Source organism: Pollachius pollachius (assembly GCF_949987615.1).
Source record: "Pollachius pollachius genome assembly, chromosome: 2".
Classification (NCBI taxonomy): Eukaryota; Metazoa; Chordata; class Actinopteri; order Gadiformes; family Gadidae; genus Pollachius; species Pollachius pollachius.
In genome coordinates, this window is record NC_136935.1 from 39,868,102 (window position 1) to 39,894,052 (window position 25,951).

Below are 25,951 nucleotides of genomic sequence, written 5' to 3' on the forward strand. Positions count from 1 at the left end.
TAGTTCTCAGCAGCCAATCAGAAGCTACGCAGGCCACGCTCAGCCTGTCGGCTCGGAGAGGAAGTGCAGTCGCGTTGCTCTTCCGGTCTTTTCGGATCTCGGCCCGGGAAGCGAGGGCAGCTGTGTGTTAAGGAGAAGAGGAAAACTAGAGAAAAAAACCCAGAGTGAAACCTGTGAAAAAGGAAAAAAGAGTCGGAGCACTTACCCAGTGGAGGTCTGGAGCCAAGTGGCTGAACGAAGGAGAGTTACGTTGGCTAACTGCTTGCCTGTCCTCCGGAGAGCTGCTACGAGGTTCGGCATCGGCATGCTCCACCTTGATACACAGAGCAACGGTCAGGTTTTTTAGAGGACTGAGAGTCTGAGGTTCAGGACAACTTCCTGCTGTGAAAGATGGCGAGCCAACTACCCTGATTGAAGATTAGCACCGAGGAGATATTCACCTACACACTCATTCACACAAATAATACACTCACATTACACTACAAGGAACCTTGGAATCAGGTGAACTTTCAACAACTCCTTTTATTTTAAGGGCCCCAACAGACATTTTTGTTTTAAGTGTGCACACTATTTTTTTTATTTTTCTTACTGTTTGGTATAATATTTTGCATTTTGTACGAACCAGACAAATTACTTTGTTCACTGTAAAATATAAGAGTGGCTACTCAATTGTTACTCTTGTGTCTGCCTCATTGTTGTTGCTCAGTATAGTGGCTCCTCTCGAATTTGGTCTCTTCTGATTCTGGTCCTGGTCTTATTGTTAGTCCAACTTATATTATACTGTAATTCACTTTTACACTCCTAAAATTGGTTACACAAGTTTCGTTTTCTTACTCCCTATGAGCTGTTTACATCAGGCAACAGTCCTCGGTCCAATCCACATTCAATGCCTCCCTATCGTTTGCAAACAATAAATACAGTTGGCCCTTGGATAGCCCAGTATTTAGGTTATTGAACCCACAGCTGGACGTTTCTTGATTCCAGACTTCAATGTCCTTAGTCTACCTTGAGCAAAATGCAGTTTTTGCAGGGTGAGCACTGTCTTTTCGGGGTTAACTCTATAAGTATAGTATAGTAAGTATAAGGGCTATTAAGCCCCTATTAGGTACATTGGGTCAGGGATGTTATAGATTTAACAATTTGTTGCATGAAATGGTAATTCGTTTGGCGGTATGGTTCTATTCCTTTCTGGTGCTCCAGATGTCAGATACAGAATACCAACTGCATACCAACATCATATGACACAGGGAGCACTGTTGGTACATCAAATATCTCAACCCATTGTATAGATGACGATGTGATACAGAGTAGAGCCAAGCAGGTGGAGGCTGGGGTGGCGGTGGGAGAAATTCTGCTCAGCACACTTAACTTTGCAGAGTGCTTGTTTGAGATCGACGGTCTTAAATTGAGCGCCTGTGTTCGATTGACCGAGTTATTTCATTTGCCGTCAGCAAATGAAATAACTCACTTTTGAGGATTTTTTTGTGATGTGTCAACTTTTTTAAAAAACAACAGCAGTAACCTTCTCCTTTAATTCATCTGAAGGTGGCCTTTTAGCAAATACAAAATATGATTCCAAAACGCCAACGAAAACAATGTATACAGTATGATGCCAGTTTTGACATACATCTCCCTAGGTTTACTGATCTCCTAACAAAGTATTTGTATCGTAATGCATTTTTACCTGCCAAGCCGTTTTCTCTGTCTTGCCTGTGTAAAACCGACAGGGTATAATCCGCCACTTTCAAGCCACTCGCATGCACAAATTAGTTGACGACATCTCAGCGTAGGCTACTTTTTCCAAGTGTAAAAAAATATTTTTTTTTTTGCTGACCACTTGTTTTTTATCCCGACGAAAGCCTCGTAAGGAAAGTTCCTCTGCTGCTTTCTCGTAGATCGCACCATCTTTCAACGTCTTCGTTAAATGCGACTGCATCACCTTCTCTCCCACAATGGTAAGCAGCTTGCGGTTGTCTTAACGACCAGTTAACCTGCTCTCTCTCAGCTATTTCCTGTTTCTGTTTCCTGCATCTGAAACCGCGAAGCCGTCTAATCGCATTTACATGAAAATGAAACCCCCATTATGTGAAGGGTCTGAGGGTAAACTGGGGTGCGAAATCAAGCTGGCATATTACCTCGGTCAGTGTAAACCTGTGACCCATGCCGGGAAAAGGCGGGCTTATTTGGCAGTGAATTCTTTTTTTCTCACAAATACATTCTTTGTCCTGACACATTGACCTGAACTCTCTTGTTCTGTTTTAGCATCCTGAGCAGCTCTACCTGTGCCACTGCTGCCCCCACCAATGTTACAATAGAACTTTATCGATTGCTGAAGAGAATAAATTCCAGCATTGAGGTGAGAACAGGAATCACATCCACTGTAATATATAGTAGAGGGACACTATTTTATTACCATTGATTAGCCATTACAAGCAAATGATTGATGCATGATTGATTAGACTGGCCTATCAGTTGTTACAGCCATAAACTAGACTTGAAATGGCTTAAGTGATGGGTAATGAACCTCAATAAAATAAAGGCTATAGTTGAACTACAGCAAAAAGGTTAATTAAGGGTAATTCACTGTCATTAGGAAATGTTTGTAATTCATTTGTCTCCATCTTTGTAATTTATTTTTACTTTCTTTTCAGCAATCGGATGCCTTACTTTACTCCTACGCTCCTACGCCTGAGAATCCTGTATGTTCTAGATTCATATATTATAAATAGATGATTAACAAGTGGGCTCTTACATCACAAAGCATTTATTGAGCCAATATTTTTAATGAACTGTTTCAATTATTGAAATATTTGAATCTTCATTATGATCTACCTAGATTAAAACAAACTGGTTGCTGCCAAGAATTTATGAAACGTTAATTCAGAAGCATAACACTTAAATAAATGCAATAGAACACAGAACTCTACCATCCAAGTATTATTTGTAATGACTAAATTAAAGATCTAAAATGGAAGCACATTTTCTGACTATGGGAAAATACAGATGAAATATGTGTGCCTTGGCAATAGTTAATTTAAGCACAACATGAAATTAAGGTTTCAGCACCCAAATTAACTAAAGTGTGTTATTGTTTAAAATAATAGAGATAATATTATTGACTTCTGTTATTGGAAAATTACTGGAACCTAGTAATTATTACTTCCAATATCAGAGGTATTGTGTGAAAATCCAGTTTGATTATCACTCTGTGGCTATATTCTAAAGTTGTGTTTTTCTTTTTTTAGGAAAAATGCAAAAATATGTCCTTAATCTGTTATGTGTGTGAACTGGAGGTCATAATCTTGGAAGAGGAAATAATGGATGAAGAACATGAGATTTATCATATAAAAAAGATACTACCGTCACAACTTAGCTCTGTAAGTCCTGTTTTTTATCAGAAGACACATACAATGAGCAACCATTGAAGTGATTAGGGGGGATCTGTGTTTATTATCTCTTAAAATAAGTGCTTTAAGATATTGATGCTTAAACTGATTCAACGTCACAGGTTCCTCCCCATCTCAATCCCATCACAGTCAATCAGTACAGACCTTTACACATTATGGCAATAATACATTAATTTATTACTATTTTATGTATTATTTACTTAAAGCAGGCTTTCTGCTGAGGATAAATGTGTTGTTTTATTATTTAGCTATTGTTAGCAAAGATTGGTCATTGTAAACCAAACTAAAATCTGAATGTTTGGTTTGTATGCAGGGCATTCTTTCATTTTGTTTCCATAATTAATAATTTAATCCTTAATATTTCTAGGTCAACTGTCCACCATGTGAAGCACAGACTCTAGTACCTGCCACAAAATTCCTTCAGAACTTCACGGAACTATTGCAGAAAAGGAATTCACAACAGGCAGGACGTTGATGTTATAGTAACTGAAGGAAATGAGCATTACTGTCGTCCGTCTAACGCGAATGTATTTTATATAGTAGATAATGGTATACTTTGTTTACAGTTGCTGCACTAACACTATCATGATTCATTTATTGCAGTGCAAGATTCTGAAAAAGGAAATATATTGTATTTGTATAGGATATATTATCAAATCCTTATGATGATTACGTCACTTTTGTTATTGATTATTCACTCGTGCTGTAATTAAGTTGTCCCGTCAAATTCAATATATTCTCAGATAAACAATACAAATATAAGCTTATGCCATTTCTTCTGGCATTAATGCCTATCGACTGTCAGTAGGTAACATATTACAACCATAACAGTAAGCTTTGTACCATATTTTGTCATGTCCAGTTTATACTTTATATAACTGAGTATACAGTCAGGTCCATAAATATTGGGACATCGACACAATTCTAATCTTTTTGGCTCTATACACCACCACAATGTATTTGAAATTAAACAAACAAGATGTGCTTTAACTGCCGACTTTCAGCTTTAATTTGAGGGGATTTATATCCAAATCAGGTGTAAGAATTACAACAATTTGTATATGTGCCTCCCACTTTTTAAGGGACCAAAAGTAATGGGACAATTGGCTGCTGCATGGCTTGGTGTGTGTTATTCCCTCATTATCCCATTTACAAGGAGCAGATAAAAGGTCTGGAGTTCATTTCAAGTGTGCTATTTGCATTTGGAATCTGTTGTTGTCAACTCTCAATATGAGATCCAAAGAGCTATCACTATCAGTGAAGCAAGCCATCATTTGGCTGAAGAATCAAAACAAACCCATCAGAGAGATAGTAAAAACATTAGGGTGACCAAATCAACTGCTTGGAACATTCTTAAAAAGAAAGAACGCACCGGTGAGCTCAGCAACACCAAAAGACCCGGAAGACCACGGAAAACAACTGTGGTGGATGACCGAAGAATTCTTTCCCTGGTGAAGAAAACACCCTTCACAACAGTTGGCCAGATCAAGAACACTCTCCAGGAGGTAGGTGTCTGTGTGCCAAAGTCAACAATCAAGAGAAGACTTCACCAGAGTGAATACAGAGGGTTCGTCACAAGATGTAAACCATGGGTGAGCCTCAAAAACAGGAAGGCCAGATTAGAGTTTGCCAAACAACATCTAAAAAAGCCTTCACAGTTCTGGAACAACATCCTAAGGACAGATGAGACAAAGATAACTGCTCATGATCCAAAGTATACCTCATCAGTGAAGCATGGTGGTTGTAGTGTCATGGCGTGGGCATGTATGGCTGCCAATGGAACTGGTTCCCTTGTATTTATTGATGATGTGACTGCTGACAAAAGCAGCAGGATGAATTCTGAAATGTTTCAGGCAATATTATCTGCTCATATTCAGCCAAATGCTTCACGGTGCAGATGGACAATGACCCGAAGCATACTGCGAAAGCAAACAAAGTTTTTTAAGGCAAAGAAGTAAAATGTTATGCAATGGCCAAGTCAATCACCTGACCTAAATCTGAGGAACTGAAGACAGTTGCCGTAGAGACCTGGCAGAGCATCACCAGAGATGAAACCCAGCATCTGGTAGTGTCTATGCGTTCCAGACTTCAGGCTGTAATTGACTGCAAAGGATTTGCAACCAAGTATTAAAAAGGGAAAGTTTGATTTATGATTGTTAATTTGTCCCATTACTTTTGGTCCCTTAAAAAGTGGGAGGCACATATACAAACTGTTATTCCTACACCGTTCACCTGATTTGGATGTTAATATCCTCAAATTAAAGCTGAAAGTCTGCAGTTAAAGCACATCCTGTTTGTTTCATTTCAAACCCATTGTGGTGGTGTAGAGCCAAAAAGATTAGAATTGTGTCGATGTCCCAATACTTATGGACCTGACTGTATATAGTATCACTTTACAATGAGGGTCAATTGATTAACCATAAAACTAAATTAAAATAATGTATACATAAATTCCAGATTTAACAGGAGCACCATTATTGTACACCATTAGCAAATGTTAATTGATGGTTAATAATATACCCTTATTGTAAAGTGTTACCTTATATATACATAATCTTCTTTTATATACAAAAGAATACATCAAGTTTATAAGAAGTTTAGGTTCGTAAATCAATATTTATGTCAAACAAAACAATATTTTATTCAATAACACAATTGCACAATGCAAAATGTATAATAACACCTTTTCAACAAACATTTTTGGTCTGGTGTGACTTTATATATACAATTTAGTTCAGAATACAAAAATACAATATAAAATGTTTATGTTTTTAACAGTATGAAAAATTATCTGATATCCTATACAATTCAAAGATCATGATCCTGTCTTATACAACTTAGTGTCATGGTACATAAGCTGTTTGCCTTGGGCTGTAGCCTCATAATATGCAATACTTCTACATTACTTGGTTGTTAGGAAACCCAAATGGAATTTAAGATCTGATGTTATGCTAAATTAAATTCATTGAAATTAACATAACCTATGTTCGGAATTTAGGATAATTTTCTAGGAAATATAATTTAATGTAAAAGTAGAAGGTAGCTATTTACATCTTTGACTTGTCTATAAGAATGACATAACGCACGCCCGCCCGCCCGCCCGCCCGCCCACCCACCCACCCACCCACCCACACACCCACCCACCCACACACACACACACCCACCCACACACACAGGACAAAAGCTCTAACAGTCATCCTCAAAGCATTAATTGACTCAAAAAATGTAAAGTGTAATTATATTAACATGTTTGGAACCAAGCTGTCAATGCAGCTTTTGAAGGGACTGCTATTTTCTTTCTCTATTTACAATTTGGATGCATACATCACCACTGATTATACAGGTCCATACTTATTTCCTCAAGTGTCCACTTTTCCGTACGTTCCCTCAGGTGGTCGGTAGGACTTGGGAAACGTCATCAGCTGCAGCATGTTGAAGGCATACTTCCTGCATCTAATATTCTTTTGTACGTTCTCAATCCGACACCCCTCTCTGATGATTCCAATAAAGGGATGGTTGAAAAACAATGCAAGGGATGGGGGGGGGGGGGGGGGACAAAAAAAGAAGATAAACATGAGCAAAACAAAGATGAGACACTTTTGGAAAAGATGACTAAGGGGCTGTTCACTGACATTGGTTGTGTTACTGTGGCAATGCTAGATGTGCTGTAAGTAAATAAGCATGTTTATTAAAACAGGGATTATAGCCAGTTAGTTGAATATTATACTTTATAGTTTTTCCCAACACAAATAGTTATACGCATTTCATATTTTCAGATATTATCATTCATGGTATTAAAAAGTAATACCATGAATATTACCAGTGGCTTATCTGTATTTGTATGCATTTACATGTACTTAGTGCAACAAATTTAAAGTGAAATTCCCCTCTATGAAATAAATACATAAGTGAGAATTAATGGTGATCAGATGGAGCTAGAAGGTGGACACACATGCTCCCAATCAATATTTATATTTCTGATAGTCCACCCTGCTTCTCTTAAAGGGATAGTTCGGAATTTTGGACATAGGGCCTGATTCCCAAATTAGCCTTCTTTATCATTGGAGACAGTTTTCAATACATTTCATTCCGTCCTTCTAGTGGCAGAGTTTGCTCGTACTAGGCTAGCGCACGACAACGGGCAATACTAGCCTGCTAATAAAAGTAGCCTGTGTTACCCACTCCTCACCCGAGGCAAATCAACTATAACGCCAGACGGTCGATGTAAATGTCTGTGTTGATAGAATAATGTAAGAAATAAAACCAACCTTGCATTGCACTGCATTTTGAGGGACTTGCTGTGTCTCAGCAGCAGTGTTATATTCCTGGTAGTAGGCTACGGCAGCGGCGGACTTATACCTAGGTTAAATTCCGCTGCTGCTGAGAAAGTAGTCCCTCAAAATGCGATGATTCATGCGATGCGAGGTTAGTTTTATTTCTTACATTATTTTATCAACACAGACATTTACATCTATAGTCTGGTGTTATAATAGATTTACCTAGGGTGTACTGTGGAGTGGGTAAGGCTCAGAGCAGGCTAGTTTGCCCATTGCCGTGCGCTAGCCTAGCACGAGCGACTAGAAGGACTTAATGAAATGTGTTGAAAACTGTCTCCAATGATAAAGAATACCAAGGCTAACTTGGGAATCAGGCCCTATGTCCAAAATTCCGAACTACCCCTTTAAGCTTGTAAGAGCTTGGAAAATGAAGATTGATTTCAACCCAAAGAGAGATAAGCAAACATTCCAGGACTCAGAGACAAACGGTGATCAGTTATGGTGTGTTGCAACCGAACAAACCAATAATTTATATATATATGTTTGGATATATGTTTAAATTTTATTTTTTTACTCTTGGCAGCAAATGTGATCTGGGTTCCTTGCTTTCCATTTTGTCTCCGTCTCATTGGAGCTAAAGCAGTAGCCTGTGATACCCTGAGTGACTGATAAGGGTCTTAGGTGTAAGTTAGGTCTGGATAGACAGCATTTCTGTGAATTATGTATATTTCTAATTCATTAATTAATCAATTGCCTCTTGTGTTAAGTGTAGTACTTTCAATAGTGGTTGAAATCGCAGTTTAAAATATTAAAATGCATTGTTATACCTTTGTACAGTGTGTAAAGTATGTTATCCTACGTTTCACACCCATACTGATGTTTAATTTGTGAAAACAGAATTTAAAAAAAATCCCAGTTTAGTTGGCTTTTCCCTCCACCGAGAGATTCACAGCCAATCTATGCCAATTAGATGTTAACACCTTAAAAGAAAAAATATATAAAAAAAATATATATATATATACACACAAATATATTCACATATATACATACACAAATAAACTTATATATTCAAATGTAAATTTCCATGAGACATGTAGTTCGCATGGCACTGAGACCCCTTAGTTATTAACCATAGTAACCATTTCACTGTTTGTACCGCACTCATCGCCCCTTGAGGGCAACTGAGGACTGAAGGTAAATCAGCTGACATTCACACAGACATTCGCTATGTATTTGGCCTGGTACATGATTAAGTCACTCTGTTGAACCATAGGGACTTCCTAACATCCTCAGGCAAACATTGGTACACAAAGGGTTTCACCAATGACCCTAAAAGTGTTTGTGATGCACGTGAAATGTGCGCCAATATCAACGTTGGTCGCTGAATTTCGAACCACAGATTCAGATGGATTTCATCAAACTCATCCAGAGTGGGGGGAGTTCCCGTCATCAAAGGTTTCCCAACATCAAGAGCGGGAGCAGGATGCGGTAGCCAAAGCCCCAAAAACGGAAGTCCTACCGAGATTGGGGCTTACTAGCATAAATGAGAGGCAACAATGGCTCACACTTTTTGAATGCAGCAATCAGACAGATCAGCTTGGACATTTCCATCAGACACTCAGACACTTTGAGTGTCTGATGGACCACTTCGTTAATAGTTTGAACCTTCCTCATCGCCCTTGAGGGGAACTGAGACAGCCAGGGCTGAATACCACGAGCTGCATTCCTGGGAAGGTCAGAAGGAGTAGGGGCATCCCTATCTGCAGCTGTGCCTCAAGGACGTTTTCCTGTTTATATGGAAGAAATGAATGATTATATTCTACGGTAAACCATGATTATTATTAGGCCTATATATCTAATAGAAGAAAGCATTTAAAACGCCTCTGGATTCAAATCCAAGGCTTGACACGGTGCCAGGGAGTCTGGGGTCAACCGTAAGTTAGAACTCGCCACGACGCCAGAGGCTATGGGGTCAATACGTGCTGTCCTCAGCCTGGTGTTTTAGATTAGTGTTGCCGGCCACTCGCTAACGATAGTATTAGCAAGTATGACAAGTATTTTTGTCATACTTGCTGCGGACCCCTCGATTTCTTTTGCTCTCTTAGTTAGTTGAAGTGATGGAACTCGGTTATTTTCTACCACATTTACTACAGCACCTCAACCTTTGCATGCTTTTCATGTTGTGTGGCCTTTCTGCAGAGGCTAGTTTTCTTTTATACTATTTTTACCCTTTATTATAATAAGTTTATCTTTACGTTTATACTGAGATGCGTTGTCAATATGGTTCAAAGAATGTACAAATATATATATATATATATATATATTTGTGTCTGTGTGTATATATATACACACAGACACATATCTTTAATATTAACACCAAAGGAAAAACAGGAGCAAGCCAGTTATATGGTGTTGTCAGGGATTTATTGATATTTAGCAAGCAGAAAAACAAGACTTAAAATGAGCCAGATGACCAGCAGGTGGGAGCTAACCAGCAGCAGGGCTATGGGGTAAAAGTGTCGCGAGGGAGGTTTCCTTTCGCTGGAGCCCGCCTCGGGGTCTTCCCCGTGGGCCACGTCTCCTTGGGTCAGCCGACTGCAGAGTCGCACACCAGCGGGCCAGACAAACCACCACACGGAGGGAGACACAAGATATATACACAGAGAGAAATAAGTAAGATCACTGCTGCCGTCCAGGGACGGTGTGTCAGTGGTTCTCAACCGCTGGCTCGAGAGCTGGCTGGGGGCCGCGGGTCCAGATTCACGTCCAGATCTGAGTCAGCATACGGACGCTGATGTCGACTTTGTCAGAGCAAATAAAATACACAACGTTTTGTATACTTTTATTAAAAAACGTTCTTAGAACTGAATTTTCAACTGTAATGCGAGAGCAATACAAGTTAAGCCGTTTTCATTTGATGGCGGGTAGAAGGTTAGCTATGTTTTATCTTAAAGTGATGGAACTGGATACAAATGCTGTATCTTACACAGCTGCGCTCCCTGCCTTGAACACCCGCTTGCTCCGTGACGGGGAGGGAAAAATTACTTCCTCCAATAAATCAGCTTGAAGGAATAGAAGGAAATGGATCAATTGAAATGACGTGAGATCGCAATGGATTTCATGGACAATCATTGTCTGATGCTCAATGCAGATTGATAACACTTAACTGTGGCTTTATGCTGTCTATCACTTTCAATTTGGTCTGACTTCCATAGATGACAAAAATATTGCCTATGCGAAGAGCTCTTAAGCTCTGATTAGGCGCAAACTCAATGGCTTAGGAGTTGAGAAGCACTGGTCTGGACGCAGAGGGGGGGCCTCTTGAGGGCCTACGAAGCACGGTGATGCCATGTGAAATGAGTTGGTTGATTGAAGACAGAGCGATCATGAAGCCAGCATCTGGGTCCTTGGTGAATGACTTGATGTGAAATCCATGAGCCGTCTTGAAGAACACAAGCATGTCTTTTCTGGCTATGTGGGCCCCTACTTGCACGTATTTGAAGTATGCAAAAGTGTAGCTCAGTTTTCGCGTACATCCTGTTCATCCTGCTCAATTTGCATGGAATACTTACTTGAATTAAAATAAATCCTACCCTTAGCTTTGAGCAATTATTTTTCAATTGATGAATGGGGTGTTGTATGAGTTGGATCATTGTTGAAGGTTGTGGGAAATAATTTAGAGTAAAATCATCACAATATAATATTAATGGGATTGGTATTAAAGGTAATTAGCCATGTAGATTATGTATAATCTAAGAAAATATGGTATCACAGAAAATCTGATTTTTTCATTCTGTAAGACAATATATAACTTTTTTTAAATAAAACTCATACGATCTACACAAAGAAAGAATGTATTTTCTCTTTGTATGAATATATAGTTTTCCAAAAACATTGTAATCTGTATTCATTATTTTTAGAGAAATGATTTGTTTCAGTCTTAAAGTGCCTAATGTTGATCAAATGTGTGTATTTGGTATAAAGCTGTAACAAACAATGAGATCGTCGAGTAATGCACCGGCTGCTGGGGGTTTCCAGCCTCAGGCAACCTCTGGGAAGGACCGAGACAGCAACATTCTGTTGCTAAGCAGATGCTGCCATACAGTGACACTAGGCCCACATGATTTATCCAATAGATATATATCCTATAAATATCTATACCTATCTCTTGCTCTGTTTTGGGTGCTCCACTTCATTGTATTCTCTTCTTGTTTGTGTTTATTTGTCAAGAGTGTGTTCTGTATAGTTAAGAGTTTATTCCTTATAGTAAAGTCCTCATAGTCATAATAAGTCACCTGTTATCATAAGAACAGTGTGTGTTGAAGACATCTGGCCCATATGACGATTTGCTTTCACAGAAAATGAGGATGAACAATCTGGAAATGTCTGTAATCCCTCTCTCTGCCATGTTGTAAACGGTGAACTAGTTGATTGCATTAGGAAGGAGCAGGAGTGGGTGGACCAGATGTGCCGTGCAAGGCTATGAGGATAGAAGGAAAATGTTCTGACAATGACACCACATGTTTTTTCAACAGTGTATGAAAACAAAATGTTCTCTTAATTTGTTCAATGACGAACATATCAGTGTTTTATGATGAGATTGTCCGGATGTATCAATGTTTTATGATGAGATTGCCATGGCAGATGATATGCAAGTCAAAGACGTAAGATCAGCATTTTACAAATCATGTAAACAAAACGTGTACATGATCCATGATCCCCACGATTACATGAAAACCCTTAGTTTCTGAGTGTTCATTAACATGTGTAAGTTTAGGACAACACAAGAAGGTCACCAAGCAATATTATATGGTGTCCGCTCCGCTTAGTTCAATATCTATGCATCCTTATCATGTTTTGGCGGTTGTATAATTGGCTGACAGACACAACAGCTGTGCTGCATGGTCTGTTTGCTTGAAAATGCTCACCATTTATCCACTGTCTTGCCTGGTAATGAAATGAGTTGGCTTGAAATCATTAGTTACTGGATAAAGCTGGAAAGACTAATAATGATGGATTCCAACCCAGTTTTACACCAAAATATAGCAAAGCTATGCTGGGCCACAGTGGAAAACCTAGAAGTTTTGGCTCTAAAATTGTGAGATGCCTACGTTCCTTTCTCTAGGCCTGCATCCACGTCACGTGACTGTCAAGTTTCTGTCTAGGAAAACAAAAAACATGGCTGGCATTTATTTTATTCTCAGTGGAAAATGCAATATTTTTAAATAGATTTAGCATTAAAAAAAAAGCTATAACATCTCTAGCCAAGTGCAGTTTAATAAAGAGGAAATCGTACTACTACGATTTCCTCTATGGACCAACATAGCTATACTAAATTTTGTTGTGAGAATGGGTTGTACATTCTGATTACCCTTTACCACCGATTCCACATTTTCTATTGTGTAAATTGATTGGGGGTGAATAAGAAAAACTAGTTGTTCTAGTAGTAGGTTACAACTACAAACATTACTATTTGGTCTATTTGGTCAAGTCTTTTAGAAGACACTTCTATCGAAAGCCAATTTGTCCGGTGTTGTCAGGCATTTGTCACGTCATGCACACTCTGGAAGGTTTGGAATGAGGGAAAGGCTTCCACCATGCAATGAATGTACAAGGGTACGAAAAGGCATAGTTGCAACTGCTACTTACATGCTACACAAACGGAACAACTGAAGATGCATACATGTGTGCATCTTCATGTAGGGTCATGTACTTGTGCTGTGACATGGTGAATGCATCCACTCAGTAGCAGGTTCAAAGCATTACTTTAACCAACACATACTGGGAAAAAAGCCTCTCTGCTTTTTTTGGGTTTGGACAGATTTATTTTCCTTTATTGGTGATTGGCTGAAGCAATAGCTTTGCACATGGGGAGGTCGATGTGGGGTATGGCTGTGTGGTCCCAATGCCTTACCTTCGCATACAGTCCAGTGCACGCGCAAAGTAGTCCTTGCCGAGCTGGTGCTCATCACGCAGCAGCGCACACTGCTCTAAGGTTACAGACATAGCCGTCCGGTCTTTGGCACTTTTACAGCTGGTGAACCTGACGCCGTTCAGCCGCCGACAGATCTGGGAATAGGGGAAGAGGGGAGGGTGCACAACAAGTTAAGCCATGTATGTGAAATATAATCCTATCCACAGCCAAAAGAAAAGGCGTGCTGTCTTGATGCACAGGGTCGTCGTCATGGGGAGAAAAATCAACCGAAAAAACGGACCAACTGCCCATTTCATTTATTATGTATAAATATATATATTCAGTTGTATAGAAATGATATATTATACATTTAAAAAAAGCTGTAAATTTAGCAGCTGTAGCATCCTTAGCATCCTCATATATCCTTCTAGTCTGGGAACATTAGAATTCCTAGTGGACAAATTCAATAGCAAAAAAGTGATGGATAAATCAGCGACTATCCCTGACACACATTGCTTATACTAGTGGGAGTACGTAAAACATGTTGAGCCCTTTACAAATGTCGCTCTGGCCAGCGCAAGGGGAGCGAGGCCGGTGGGGGCTGAACCCAAACAACTAACTAACTTACCAACTCTTCCTATGCACTTTACCCTATGTATTTATTAACTTGAATCCATAAAAGGGAAGTCACCAAAGGCTTGAGCGTGTTTATAGCATTTTCAGCCATATTCTGCAGTTGAAGACACAGGATTAAAATACAGGGTTAAGACTATTGCACTTTATTGGCCTATTGTTTTATTTTGTGGCATGTATATTTTTCTTTAAAAACATTTAAGATATGCAATAGTATAAATATAGCACCAAACATACACTTTCATGTTAGGGCAGAGCTTCAGGTTAGGGCGCAGACATATACATATATATATATATATATATTTTTTTATAAGCCAAGGTTGTATAAAATTATTTAGATATATATGTTACAAGTACCGACCCGAAAACCTTGACTAAAAACCATGTAATGAACCGAGGCTCACCTGAACAGTAATTATAACATTATTGTTGTATTGTGGGTCTGCTTGTACGTGCCTGCCAAGCATGTGCTGACAGACGGTTATGAAGGTTGCCAAGATAAGATAAGAACAGTTTATGAGGCAGTTCTTCCCAAGTGTTTCCAGCATGGTTCATCTACTAGAGAGAATGTGTTTGTGGTGTGAGGGATGTATGTTTAAACATGTATAAATAAACATGTATATTTGTAATCAGTCACCATGCTAACATGGAAAATGCAGAAGGTTTGTACATTGTTTTTTCAAATGTATTCTGGTGAAGTGAAAACGGAATCACTTCAAGTTTGCTCTAAGGAAAGACCCCTGAGATTTCTCCACAACACAGGAAAAGCCATAAGTCTATAGAATACGTTAAAATATTTAGGATGTTGATTTTCCACTAGGCTCTTCGCTGCAATAAGTAAGAAATACATTATATCAAATGCCTCTCCTTGCATATCTCTTGTTCTTCCTGCCTTGTCAGAGTTATTTAGTCGGTAGTCGGGTTTAACTCAAGACATTTCCTATCCTTACACGATAGCTAAATGTTGAGATATACCAGCTGTAACTATGTTTACTGTGCTAACCTTGTGAGGTAATGCACCGGTAACAATACATAATGAACCTGATATCCTGATTTTCCCAGAACTTGATTCCCGGGTTACTAGCGGAGCGAGGCATGCAGCTTGGAGGTCAAACCAGGTGGCCTCCTTGATTTGTGTGTAGTACCGTTCCGGCGAGCCATAGTATTTCCACATTCTTCCTCTTCTTCATCGCTACATTCTGGCGCAGCGATTCAAGTAACTCCTTTACATCAGAGTGTGTCTGAAAACACGGTAGACCTGTGACAGAAGAACACATTCAGTCAATCACACAGTGCACACAGTATGTATACAAAGTGTATATACACAGTGGCCTGAAAAACATTGACACATCCGTGAGCGGCACAAATATTACTAGTGACTCTGTGATGCATAAGAGCCACTGTTTAATATATAGTATATAAACAGTATATTTGTTTATAAATACAATTGCAGGTCTTTTAATTAGTTACTCTGTTCCTATACTTATATATATATATTATACTTTTATATGATCTCAACATTTTCTTGCTTTGACACATTCTCTAATACCAATGTGTGGTAGGGGTTTTATAAAATTACCGTATTTTCCGCACTATAAGGCGCACTTAAAAGCCGGTAATTTTCTCAAAAAACGGCAGTGCGCCTTATAATCCGGAGCGCATTATATATGGATCAATTGGTTAATTGGTTGATCCACACTGGTTGTAAACGGCGCTCTGTCAAAATGTTTCAGTATGAAAAACCAATAAAAACAATTTAATAATAATAAAGTGTTTCACTACGACTACGATAAAGCCACACCGCTTGCAGCATTATCGCTATCGTAGTCAGTGCACACAGCATTTTACTGCGCTTACTCACGGAAGGTCACACTATACGATCACAGAGCCAGGAAATCGGGCGGAAGACTGGCCACACTACAAGATTCGAGGGTGCGATGCTCTACTTTGTATCATTCACGTTTGCAAGATATTTAAAAAATCTAAGGTTTGGAACTGCGTAATTGTGTCTCACAGTTGCGTTGCGCGTGACGAGCTATACAATTAGCACAGCTCCATCTAGTGGATGCATAACGCATCCCCAGTCAAACGTTTGACTGCAGTATCTTCTATGCTATGCGCCTTATAATCCGGTGCGCCCTATTTATGAAAAAAGTTCTAAAATAGGTCATTCATTGAAGGTGCGCCTTATAATCCGGTGCGCGTTATAGTGCGGGAAATACGGTAAGTGTTTTTTGGTGTTTTTGTGCTAAAGGTTTCAAAGCAAAATGTGGACTTACATTCTACTGGTAATTTCTCACTTAACGATTTGTAATAAACTTCTAAAATGTCAAAGTTCCTCTGGTTTATTCTCTCTTGGAGGGAGATGTCTCCAAACCTGCAAAGAGAATCAATGGTCACGTAATGGCCATCCATGCAAAAAGCATTTCATCATCCATCATCCTGAAAGTCATTGAAAGGAAGTAAAGTTAAACGTGTAAAGCTTGCAATAAAAAACCTACTTCCATAATACCTGGCGCTAGTTAGCTTCCTTAGGTACCAACTAATACTATTGAAATATAAAACCACTTTACATCCCCAGGGATGATTGAAGTATCCCTCCAGCCACCCATCCTTCTATCCATCCAGATATAATACATGTATGACAGTGTGGTTATGGAACTATATACACAACTTTAATGGGCACTTTATAGCCATAAGAAGCCTGTTCTAGAAATTTCCATGTTAAAGTACCTCTCAGCTAGAGTTTGTTGTTCATTAATTCCCACATTAAACAGAACTGGGAAAACTCTGAGAGGCCGGCCCTCCTTGATTTCCTCAGGCAGACTGTGGAAAGCCAGCCGGGGTAATGGGACTTCTACAGTGTAGTGGTCTCTGAAAAGAGAAAGAAACAGAGAGAGCCCAAGAGAGTTATACAGCAGAAAGATGGAAAAAGAGAGAAAGGAGAAGTAAGGTCATATGTGTCAAGATGTTGTACAAACGGATACGTTTGGGAACGTGATGCTTCAATTGCAAAACCTTGAAAGAACAAGGGAGGTAAGTTTAAACAAAGTTGCCAACCCTCATTCACTGACCGTGAGACTGCTACTATCATCCGACCATCTTCACACGCTCTCACGTAACAGCCTCTATATGTCACTCAAAATAATGCACTATTTTTTGCTCAGTTAGAAGTCTAAAGACCTGCGATGCAGACCCACCACGCTGAGGTAGGGACGGCACGCAGAAGTGCTGGGAGTTTACGCCCCATGGATTCCGACAGGCCCACAGTCACTCTGCAAGTAAGCTTAATGAGGGTTCACGTCAATTGCCTTTAACCGTCATAAGATTTGCGGAGCTGACAGTTGCCTTAAAGCTAGGGTGGGTAATTTTTTTACTGTAATATTTGGCAAAACTGTCATAATAGCCAGTCAGCTATATGTAGGTGAAGTGCTCTGAGAATATCTGCCCATTACTTTGCTCTCCCCTGCCTCTGTGTGCCACCCCCAAAAATTGCCACCGCTCATGTACACTTTGACCAATCAGAGCGAGGCTCTGATTCTCCGTTCTTATTGGCTGTGGGACTGTCCGTTCACATTGGCAACGACGTTGGTGCGTCCCTGCGTGAGCGTTCACAAGCCTAGCAGTCTGACAGTTTTGCACTACTACTGTGACAACAAACGGTGACACAGCTACTAAAAGGGAGGCGGAGAGAGCTCGAAATAAAACCAGAGTAAACATTGGCGTGGCTTATGAGCGATGGAGAGAGTTACGTGACCTGAGTAAAATCGGACGCTGAGATTGCTTCATTTCTTATAGACAGGTAAGGAATAGTGATATCTCTCCATGGTATATTGTGAAGAATATGTAAAGTGTCGGCTGGTATGGTTATTTACTAGGCAGAGCCACGATAACTGTTACATTACGGTTCTGTAATGTAACCGTTTCAATGCGGTTCCGTAGGATGTCTTGCATCGGCCCATGGTTCTTTTTCGGTCCGTTTTATGTGTTAGTTATGGTCACACTAACCTGTCGGAATAACACAGAGATTGTGCTCACACGTCGCCTAGGCTTCAACGCAACTGTGGATAATGTCCGAGTCACGTTTGTGTAAAAGCTACTTTGACACAACTGCCAAGATAAGCACAGCGAGGGAAGTGTAGATTATGATATTCCATGTATTGTTATAACGTTGTTACAAGCTAGCAGCAGCCTTGCTAAATTTCGGGATCGCTTTAAAGTGACGGTTCCCTTGTGTTTAATCTGGCTTTCTGTGTAATTTTAACAAATATATATATATATTTTTAATTCCGATAATGTTTTTCTTTATTGTCCAATCACTGTTGTGCTTGCTCAATATGTACTTATGTAGTTATCAGCACTAATGTTTAATTACCTCGGAATCTGACATGGTGTTTCGTCTTCCTATCAATGAAACTGAATTCACATGAACGTGCATAGCTGACGTTCGGAGGGAGGAGCTACGGCAGGTAGAGCGTGGCAGGGAGGGACCAGAGAGAACACAACGGAATCTCAACGGCTGTTTTCTCCATTACCCACCCTATCTTTAATAGATAAGGGCGTTATAATTTTTATGGGCCCCGCTAATTCCACCCAATGAAAAAACTAAATAAATAAATTATTATTTAAATTGAAGCCAATTTGAAGCAATAGGCCTACATACAATGAGTGTTGAGTGAGTGAAGTTGAACTTAACAAGTTCAGTCGATTCAAATTCCAAAGATAATTCATATCAAATACTAAAGTTTACGATGTCATTTTTATGGCACTTGCCATAAAGGTCAGATCTGGATCCAAAAATTCCCAGAGCCGACCTCTCGTGATCAACTACTGTTTTATTTCTATGTTAATTTTTATGGTTGGGGTAAGGATGAGTGGTTATGAAACTGGGGAATTTTTTTGTTTTCTTCCTGGATAATATACATTTGCACGTGTGGTCTCGATTTGTCCTTATCCCACTGGCTGGCTACTTGATTTGATAATGGTCTTTCCTGGAGAATATGAGGAAGCTATCAGGGCTTTAATGCTATCAGAATGCTGGAGGAAAACACGTGACACATGATGAGGCTTAACGTCTGTGGATGAGGGCTGGTTACTCAGTAGAGAGATGGATAATTTCCCACACTATGAAAGGAGCTTGATCCAATGAGCCGCAGGTATATTATATTAAATAATATATATATAAATAGCCGTTATAAATAAAATGTATTATTATTATTATTATTATTATTATTATTATATGCATTCTCCCTTTGATTCAAGCTAAATAAATGAATTAAAAAGCTCTTTGTTGCCACCTTGTGACATCTGTTTGAAATTGTAGCTCGATATGTGATTGTATCAAAGGCAGTTTGACATCATCATCTGAAACATTTTAAGCGTTTTGATTGGTTGCTGCATGAAAATGATCTCAAAGAGTTGAGAGTGACTGTCGCTCCAGAGTTTCAAACACGTTTCTAGTGCATCGCAGAGGTCTTTAAACCATGCAACCCAATTCAACTGCAGAGCCAAATGGGTACAGCTTGTCCTACTTAGTCGTGTGACCCAACTTATGTATGTGGCTCCCACATTAGTGTTATGGTTAGGTTAAGGGGTCAAGGTTAGGCTAATGGTATGTGTTTTGTTAGGGATCGGGTTAATGTTAGAGTTATGGTTAGGTTGACGGGATACGGTTGGGGGTTGGCTAGGGTTATGGTTAGGGAGAACAAATGGGGCTTAAGGTAAAGATCGCCAGGGGCATGAATAGGCCAAGCTCTACCCTTGGCTCGGCGGTGAGCAGCCTCTCACTCAATTGCAACTTACCACCAACTCATGTTGCTTTTAAGACTCACTGTGTAATGCCATCCTAGGTGCTGATTCCTGTTAGTTATACAAACCGCGTCCAAGCACTATCCTAGTTTTACACATAATGTACAGTTTCTCTTTCTGCGTGGTGTACAGTGGGAGTGATCCTCCCACTCAGGAAGAGGACACCGCCGGGCCCCTGAGCCCCCCATCCTCACCGCCGGCCGCAGATGGAAGGCTGGCGGTCACTGAGGTCGTCCGTCTTGGCCTCTGTGATCTTGAAGGACACTCTGTGCAGATCCGAGATCCCGATCTCCATGTCTTCCAGCATGCCGATCTCCTCACCTTCACAACACAGCACAGAGCGGCGGCGTGTCAGAGCTCCGTCCAGAGACGCTCACCCAGAGACTCTGACTGACTGGATCATGATGCCTACAGTATTGACTGTTGTACATGTTTATATGCCTTATTGATCGCCTTTGTACTGACGTCTCAAATATTATAACTCCCCGGGTTCAACTCCCACCGGTGGTCCTATGTTACATTTCATTCCTTCCCTATTTCAACACACTCTCTGAAACAAACAATACATCCTAAAATCTGCATGTAAGAAAGGAAAATTACTCACTGTAGTTGCTAAGGGCCCCAGGCGGGCTGTGGTACTCAATGTAGGTGCTAAGGGCCCCAGGCGGGCTGTGGTACTCACTGTAGGTGCTAGGGGCCCCAGGCGGGCTGTGGTACTCACTGTAGGTGCTAAGGGCCCCAGGCGGGCTGTGGTACTCACTGTAGGTGCTAGGGGCCCCAGGCAGGCTGTGGTACTCACTGTAGGTGCTAAGGGCCCCAGGCGGGCTGTGGTACTCACTGTAGGTGCTAAGGGCCCCAGGCGGGCTGTGGTACTCACTGTAGGTGCTAGGGGCCCCAGGCGGGCTGTGGTACTCACTGTAGGTGCTAAGGGCCCCAGGCGGGCTGTGGTACTCACTGTAGGTGCTAAGGGCCCCAGGCGGGCTGTGGTACTCACTGTAGATGCTAGGGGCCCCAGGCGGGCTGTGGTACTCACTGTAGTTGCTAAGGGCCCCAGGCGGGCTGTGGTACTCACTGTAGGTGCTAGGGGCCCCAGGCGGGCTGTGGTACTCACTGTAGGTACTAAGGGCCCTAGGCGGGCTGTGGTACTCACTGTAGGTGCTAAGGGCCCCAGGCGGGCTGTGGTACTCACTGTAGGTGCTAAGGGCCCCAGGCGGGCTGTGGTACTCACTGTAGGTGCTAGGGGCCCCAGTCGGGCTGTGGTACTCACTGTAGGTGCTAGGGGCCCCAGGCGGGCTGTGGCACTCACTGTAGGTGCTAAGGGCCCCAGGCGGGCTGAGGTACTCACTGTAGGTGCTAGGGGCCCCAGGCGGGCTATGGTACTCACTGTAGGTGCTAGGGGCCCCAGGCGGCCTGTGATACTCACTGTAGGTGCTAAGGGCCCCAGGCGGGCTGTGGTACTCACTGTAGGTGCTAAGGGCCCCAGGCGGGCTGTGGTACTCACTGTAGGTGCTCAGCAGGCTCTCAAACTGGGCCAGCACCCCCACCAGATGGAGCTGCTTCAGGAAGCCCTCATCCTGCATGCCAGCAGACAGCCGCATGATGAACCCACAGGCCAGCGCAGACAGCTGTACACAAACATAGACACACACACGCACGCACACACGCACGCACGCAGACACAAAATTGCAATTAATCTGACAATCTGTAATTACAGAGAGAGAGGGATGACCCATGACCTCTTGCTTCCAAATTGCCCTGCTTTTTATCACTGTGGGAACAGCCAAAGCTAAACCTTCAGGGAAATCCTTTTCAACGTGTAGCATAAAAGGAACTCCTAATAATTAGTAGTTGTAGCGACAGTGCAAAGCGCAGGCGGGTTACTCACTGTAGTTGCTAAGGACCCCAGGCGGGCTGTGGAACTCACTGTAGGTGCTAGGGGCCCCAGGCGGGCTGTGGTACTCACTGTAGGTGCTAAGGGCCCCAGGCGGGCTGTGGTACTCAACAACACTATCCTCCACTTTATATTATTAACGGTGACAGTCCGAAATTTGACTTTTATGTCAAAACCATATTGATGTCCTTGCATGTATTTTAGATCATAACGGTGTGGGAACTACACGCCCTAACTCTCAGCCCAAAACATGATTTTTTAAATCTCATAGTGTTTCAACTTCCATCTAAAACAGTGGGTCTACTGGCTCTTTAAGTGTTTTTCTTCGTGCCTTATTGGAGAATATTGTATATTATATTAATATAATATTGTATAGCAGGATTTGTGTTGGCTACCTACTGCCTGACTGAAGACCACGTCCCTCCTGTGCTGGAGATGCAGGCCTTGGGGCACACTGCAGGCTGTCTCCTGCAGCAGCACGAAGGTCATGGCCCTCTTAGCCCGCTCTACCACGTCCACCACGCACTCCCTCAGCCTGGCCACCGGAGGGCGCAGTTGCTCCTTCCAGTCCCCTTCAGGAAATTAAGGAAAAAGGAAATCGAAACCTGGTTTCAATATATATTATTATATATATTTTGGGGGAAATGTTTATTTTAGAGCAAATGTTTTGTTGCTTACAAATTTAATTTCACTTATTCATGTTTATATAATTCTATGATACTACTACTATAACTACCTTTCCTTTCTGGTATTGTTTTATAAATCACAGAACGGACTATATATTGTTACTAAATAGTGACTCAGATGTTAGAAAACAACTGAGTCACTATTACTACAACTAGTGGCCAAATAATGTAGCGTCACATCGTGGAAGCAACAGAATGTCCGCAAATGATCACTTGCTGAACCTGCCTGTAGGGGGCAGTGTTAGTCTGGCAAATTATAAAGGCTTCGTGTGACATACTGCTTGTATATGCGGTTTCAACATTCTCAGAAGTTTCACGGGTGGAAAAATTTGACACACACACCCAAGCAGACAGACGCACACATGCACACACACACACTCGCATGCGCACACCTACACACGCACAAACACACAGTTAATTGCATTGCCTTGTCAAAGACATCATGTCTTATCTAATTCTGCAAATACCGCCTCTGCAACGGGAAGAAGGGAGGAAGCACAACACTAACTGTCAGCTGTTGCCAGTCCACCTGTCCAAACATCCCCACCCCCAAGGTCCTGTCATCAGAAGACATGGCTTCACTAATCTCATCCCCAGAGATAACCCCCCCGCCACTCATTATTCCCTCCCATGCTTCTGCTCAGACCTCCAGATGAGCGATTGCCCCCGCTGACCTGTGCTGCGTGTTCACAGCCCGGCCTGGGCGTGGAACGGTCTCAATATGAATGCTTCATGTTCTCTTTAGATGCAGAGCAGAGAGTGTGTACAGGGCAAGCTTATTTTTTAATTGCTCTTATTATAGTGCACCCTCTCCAAGCTCTCTGTCGCCTCATCTCTCTCTCTCTCTCTCTCTCTCTGCAGCCCTTGGTGGCCTGGATGAACTGATGCTGCTGCATCATGTGCCTTCTGCCTCCCTTTCCGATATCTCTTTCTGGTGCTAAACAAATGTAGCTCTATCATGTGCCCCTCCATCCCAGCTCTGTCTTTTTCTCTGCCTCGCTCGCTGGTAATAAACAAACGTGGATCCTTCATGTGTCCCTCTCTGTCAGCTCTTTCTATCTCTCACCGCTCTCTCTCAGACCTCTCTCTATGTATCTCTGCCTCTCTCCCAACTCACTCTCCAGTAATAAACTAATGTTGCTCTATCATGTGTCCCTCTTTCCCAGCTCTATCACTCTCTATATCTCTCTCTCTTGCCTTCTCTCCCTCTGTGTCTCTTTCTCTCTCTGGTAATAAGCTAATGCAGCTCCCTCATGTGCCAGTTGGCAGCGCTCCCTGGCTGGTCAGTGGTCTGAGTTCAGGCTGGAGGAGGGGGGGCTCAATGGGAAGCGGTGGGGGATCGCCCACCCTGGCCAGTCACTAATGAAAGGCACTACAATATGTATTCCTGTCTTCCAGGGAGGGCGGGATGTCTGGGAAAACACCCGGTCAACATCCACCAACGTCAACTGGCCATTATTATATGTTAACAGTGTGGCTGATTGATTGCTCTGTATTCGGCTTTGCAGCCAGAACATTATGAGCTAGAATTGATTATTAAGAGTAGATTCCTTAAGGAAAAGCGGCCAATACAAAGCCAGTTCCATCCGGTATATAACTGACCAACGCGGCCGTATTGCAGGGTTGCTGCTGGCTACTGTCGTATAATACAGCCATATGGTGCACAAAAAAGTCTGACCTTCCACCGAATCGCCTTTAAAACATTCTGCTAGCACTTTCCAACAACATCGACAACATCCAGCATTTCTTTTCAGGAAGCATTTTATTTTACCAGGATTGTGGGAGGTAATGACATCAGCGAGCTGCTGGTCAGGGATTGGCTCCCGGTTGTTGTTGTCTTGCTCCTGGAGTTTATCTACCATGGCGATCACACAGTTGAGACTTTTGGCAACGTTGGCCCAAACTCTGTCCTGCAAGAGCACAAGAGACAGAGTGAGTTGGAAATCAGCCCAAAGGGAATCAGCCCAAATTACCATTTGACAATCTTCTCTTGCTCTCTTTTCATCCATCTCTGCCAGTTTTTTGTCACATTTCTACGTAGCGATGTGTGAGGTGAATGACAGCGATATATTTATACACCACAGATTTACAAAAGACAAACAGAAAAGTAACTTGAAAATGTTGGTGTTCAATCCACTTTTAAGCAGAACATATTCAAAAGTTTCCTTCCTCCATAAAGTTAATAACTCACAGCAAATCAGAGTGACCATATCCAGAACACAAAAAAGGCTAACAAGTGGACAGATGACATCACAGAAGCAGCAACCAATCCCACTTGCCCACTCCTCCTCGTCGTATTCGTTGTGGTGCGGTATGGAGTCCTGCTTCTTCAGCCCTCCCCCGCCCTCTCCGTCCTCCACCCCCCGCAGCTCCGTCACGTTGTTGTTGCACACCACGGGGACCTCGGCGTTGGACGGCCCGATCACCACCGAGGGGCTGTGGCCTGGGAGCTGCTTCTTCTGGGCCGGGCTGCCGGCGCTGGGGCTAGAGTCCTGGCTAGGGTGGTGGTGCTGGTGCTGGTGGGGGTGGTGTTGGCCTGCCTGCGCGTGGCCCTTCCCCGGGGTCTGAGACACGAAGCCTGGCCGTGCGGCGTGCAGCGCCAGCAGGGCACTCTTGAACATCTCATCGTTCAGGGCGTGGACGAATTGCTCCGTCTGAGTGGTGACGAGAGTGGGGTGATGATGCAGGGAGAGGGAGAGAAAGAGGAGGGTGAGGGATGCGGGAGTCATGCATTGCATTCAGAGATTTTACGGTGCAGCACTTATGAACAGCACACCCGCGCTGGTTCAGGCGGGGAGTAAGAGAGAGATAGAGCTGGATGGAGACAGAGAGAGAGGGAGAGAGCAAAGGAAGATGGAGAGAGCGAGGAGGAAAGAGCCAGACGCTGGGATGCTCCCGACTCACAAAAGAAGAATGACAATAAAAAAAGAGCTCTGCGTTTCAGGAACGGAGCGCACCCCACTCCGCTACTGCACGCCGGAGTGCACGGCAAAAATAATAATGAAAACCGCGGCAAACAACAAACAATTCAATTACTTCTCGGAGCATCCAGGCTCTCCTGCGAGGGGAGCGCCTCCTTTGATGTGAGGTTGGTGGGCCGTGGTGGGCTGATGATGAGCTGTAGTGCGGCTTCATGCCCGCCACCGCTGCCGCCAGTGTAGAGGCATAAACAGCGCAGAGCTCTCAGCGCTAATTGAGTTAGCACTGGCAACCGGCAATTATATTACGACAGGGAACTAGAGTACACGAGACATTTCAGCTTTCCAGCAATAAAAATAAGGCTTACAGAAGTGATGTCAATTCCCTATCTATTCCCATAGCTGTCCATGCTCTTT

The 25,951-nt window shown here is 42.2% G+C and overlaps 1 protein-coding gene and 1 long non-coding RNA gene across 11 annotated transcripts in view; one reads left to right on the forward strand and one right to left on the reverse strand.

Annotated features, from left to right (window-relative positions):
- LOC307091787 overlaps positions 1-6,487 on the forward strand; it is a 34,776-nt gene extending 28,289 nt beyond the window's left edge. Inside the window, exons 3-7 of one of the 5 annotated variants that reach the window (XR_013812760.1) lie at positions 1,860-1,955; positions 2,263-2,356; positions 2,652-2,699; positions 3,246-3,377; positions 3,775-6,487. This is a non-coding gene — a long non-coding RNA (uncharacterized lncRNA). Of the gene's footprint in view, positions 1-1,859; positions 2,357-2,651; positions 2,700-3,245; positions 3,378-3,774 lie in introns of all 5 variants that reach the window. The other 4 variants (XR_013812762.1, XR_013812759.1, XR_013812761.1 and 1 more) reach the window with 4 other exon arrangements.
- Positions 6,488-6,559: 72 nt separating this feature from the next.
- The window catches only part of inpp4b (inositol polyphosphate-4-phosphatase type II B), a 201,922-nt gene continuing 182,530 nt past the window's right edge, over positions 6,560-25,951 (reverse strand). For 5 of the 6 annotated variants that reach the window (XM_079758921.1, XM_079758919.1, XM_079758922.1 and 2 more), the window contains 10 exons: positions 24,896-25,270; positions 24,388-24,526; positions 22,330-22,502; positions 21,541-21,664; positions 20,234-20,360; positions 16,965-17,105; positions 16,511-16,608; positions 15,377-15,489; positions 13,599-13,753; positions 10,107-10,279 (listed from right to left, as the gene is read on the reverse strand). In XM_079758921.1, the coding sequence (XP_079615047.1) occupies positions 10,108-10,279; positions 13,599-13,753; positions 15,377-15,489; positions 16,511-16,608; positions 16,965-17,105; positions 20,234-20,360; positions 21,541-21,664; positions 22,330-22,502; positions 24,388-24,526; positions 24,896-25,270 (1,617 nt within the window). In that variant the 3' untranslated portion in view covers position 10,107. Of the gene's footprint in view, positions 6,900-10,106; positions 10,280-13,598; positions 13,754-15,376; positions 15,490-16,510; positions 16,609-16,964; positions 17,106-20,233; positions 20,361-21,540; positions 21,665-22,329; positions 22,503-24,387; positions 24,527-24,895; positions 25,271-25,951 lie in introns of those variants that run through there. The other variant, XM_079758920.1, reaches the window with a different exon arrangement.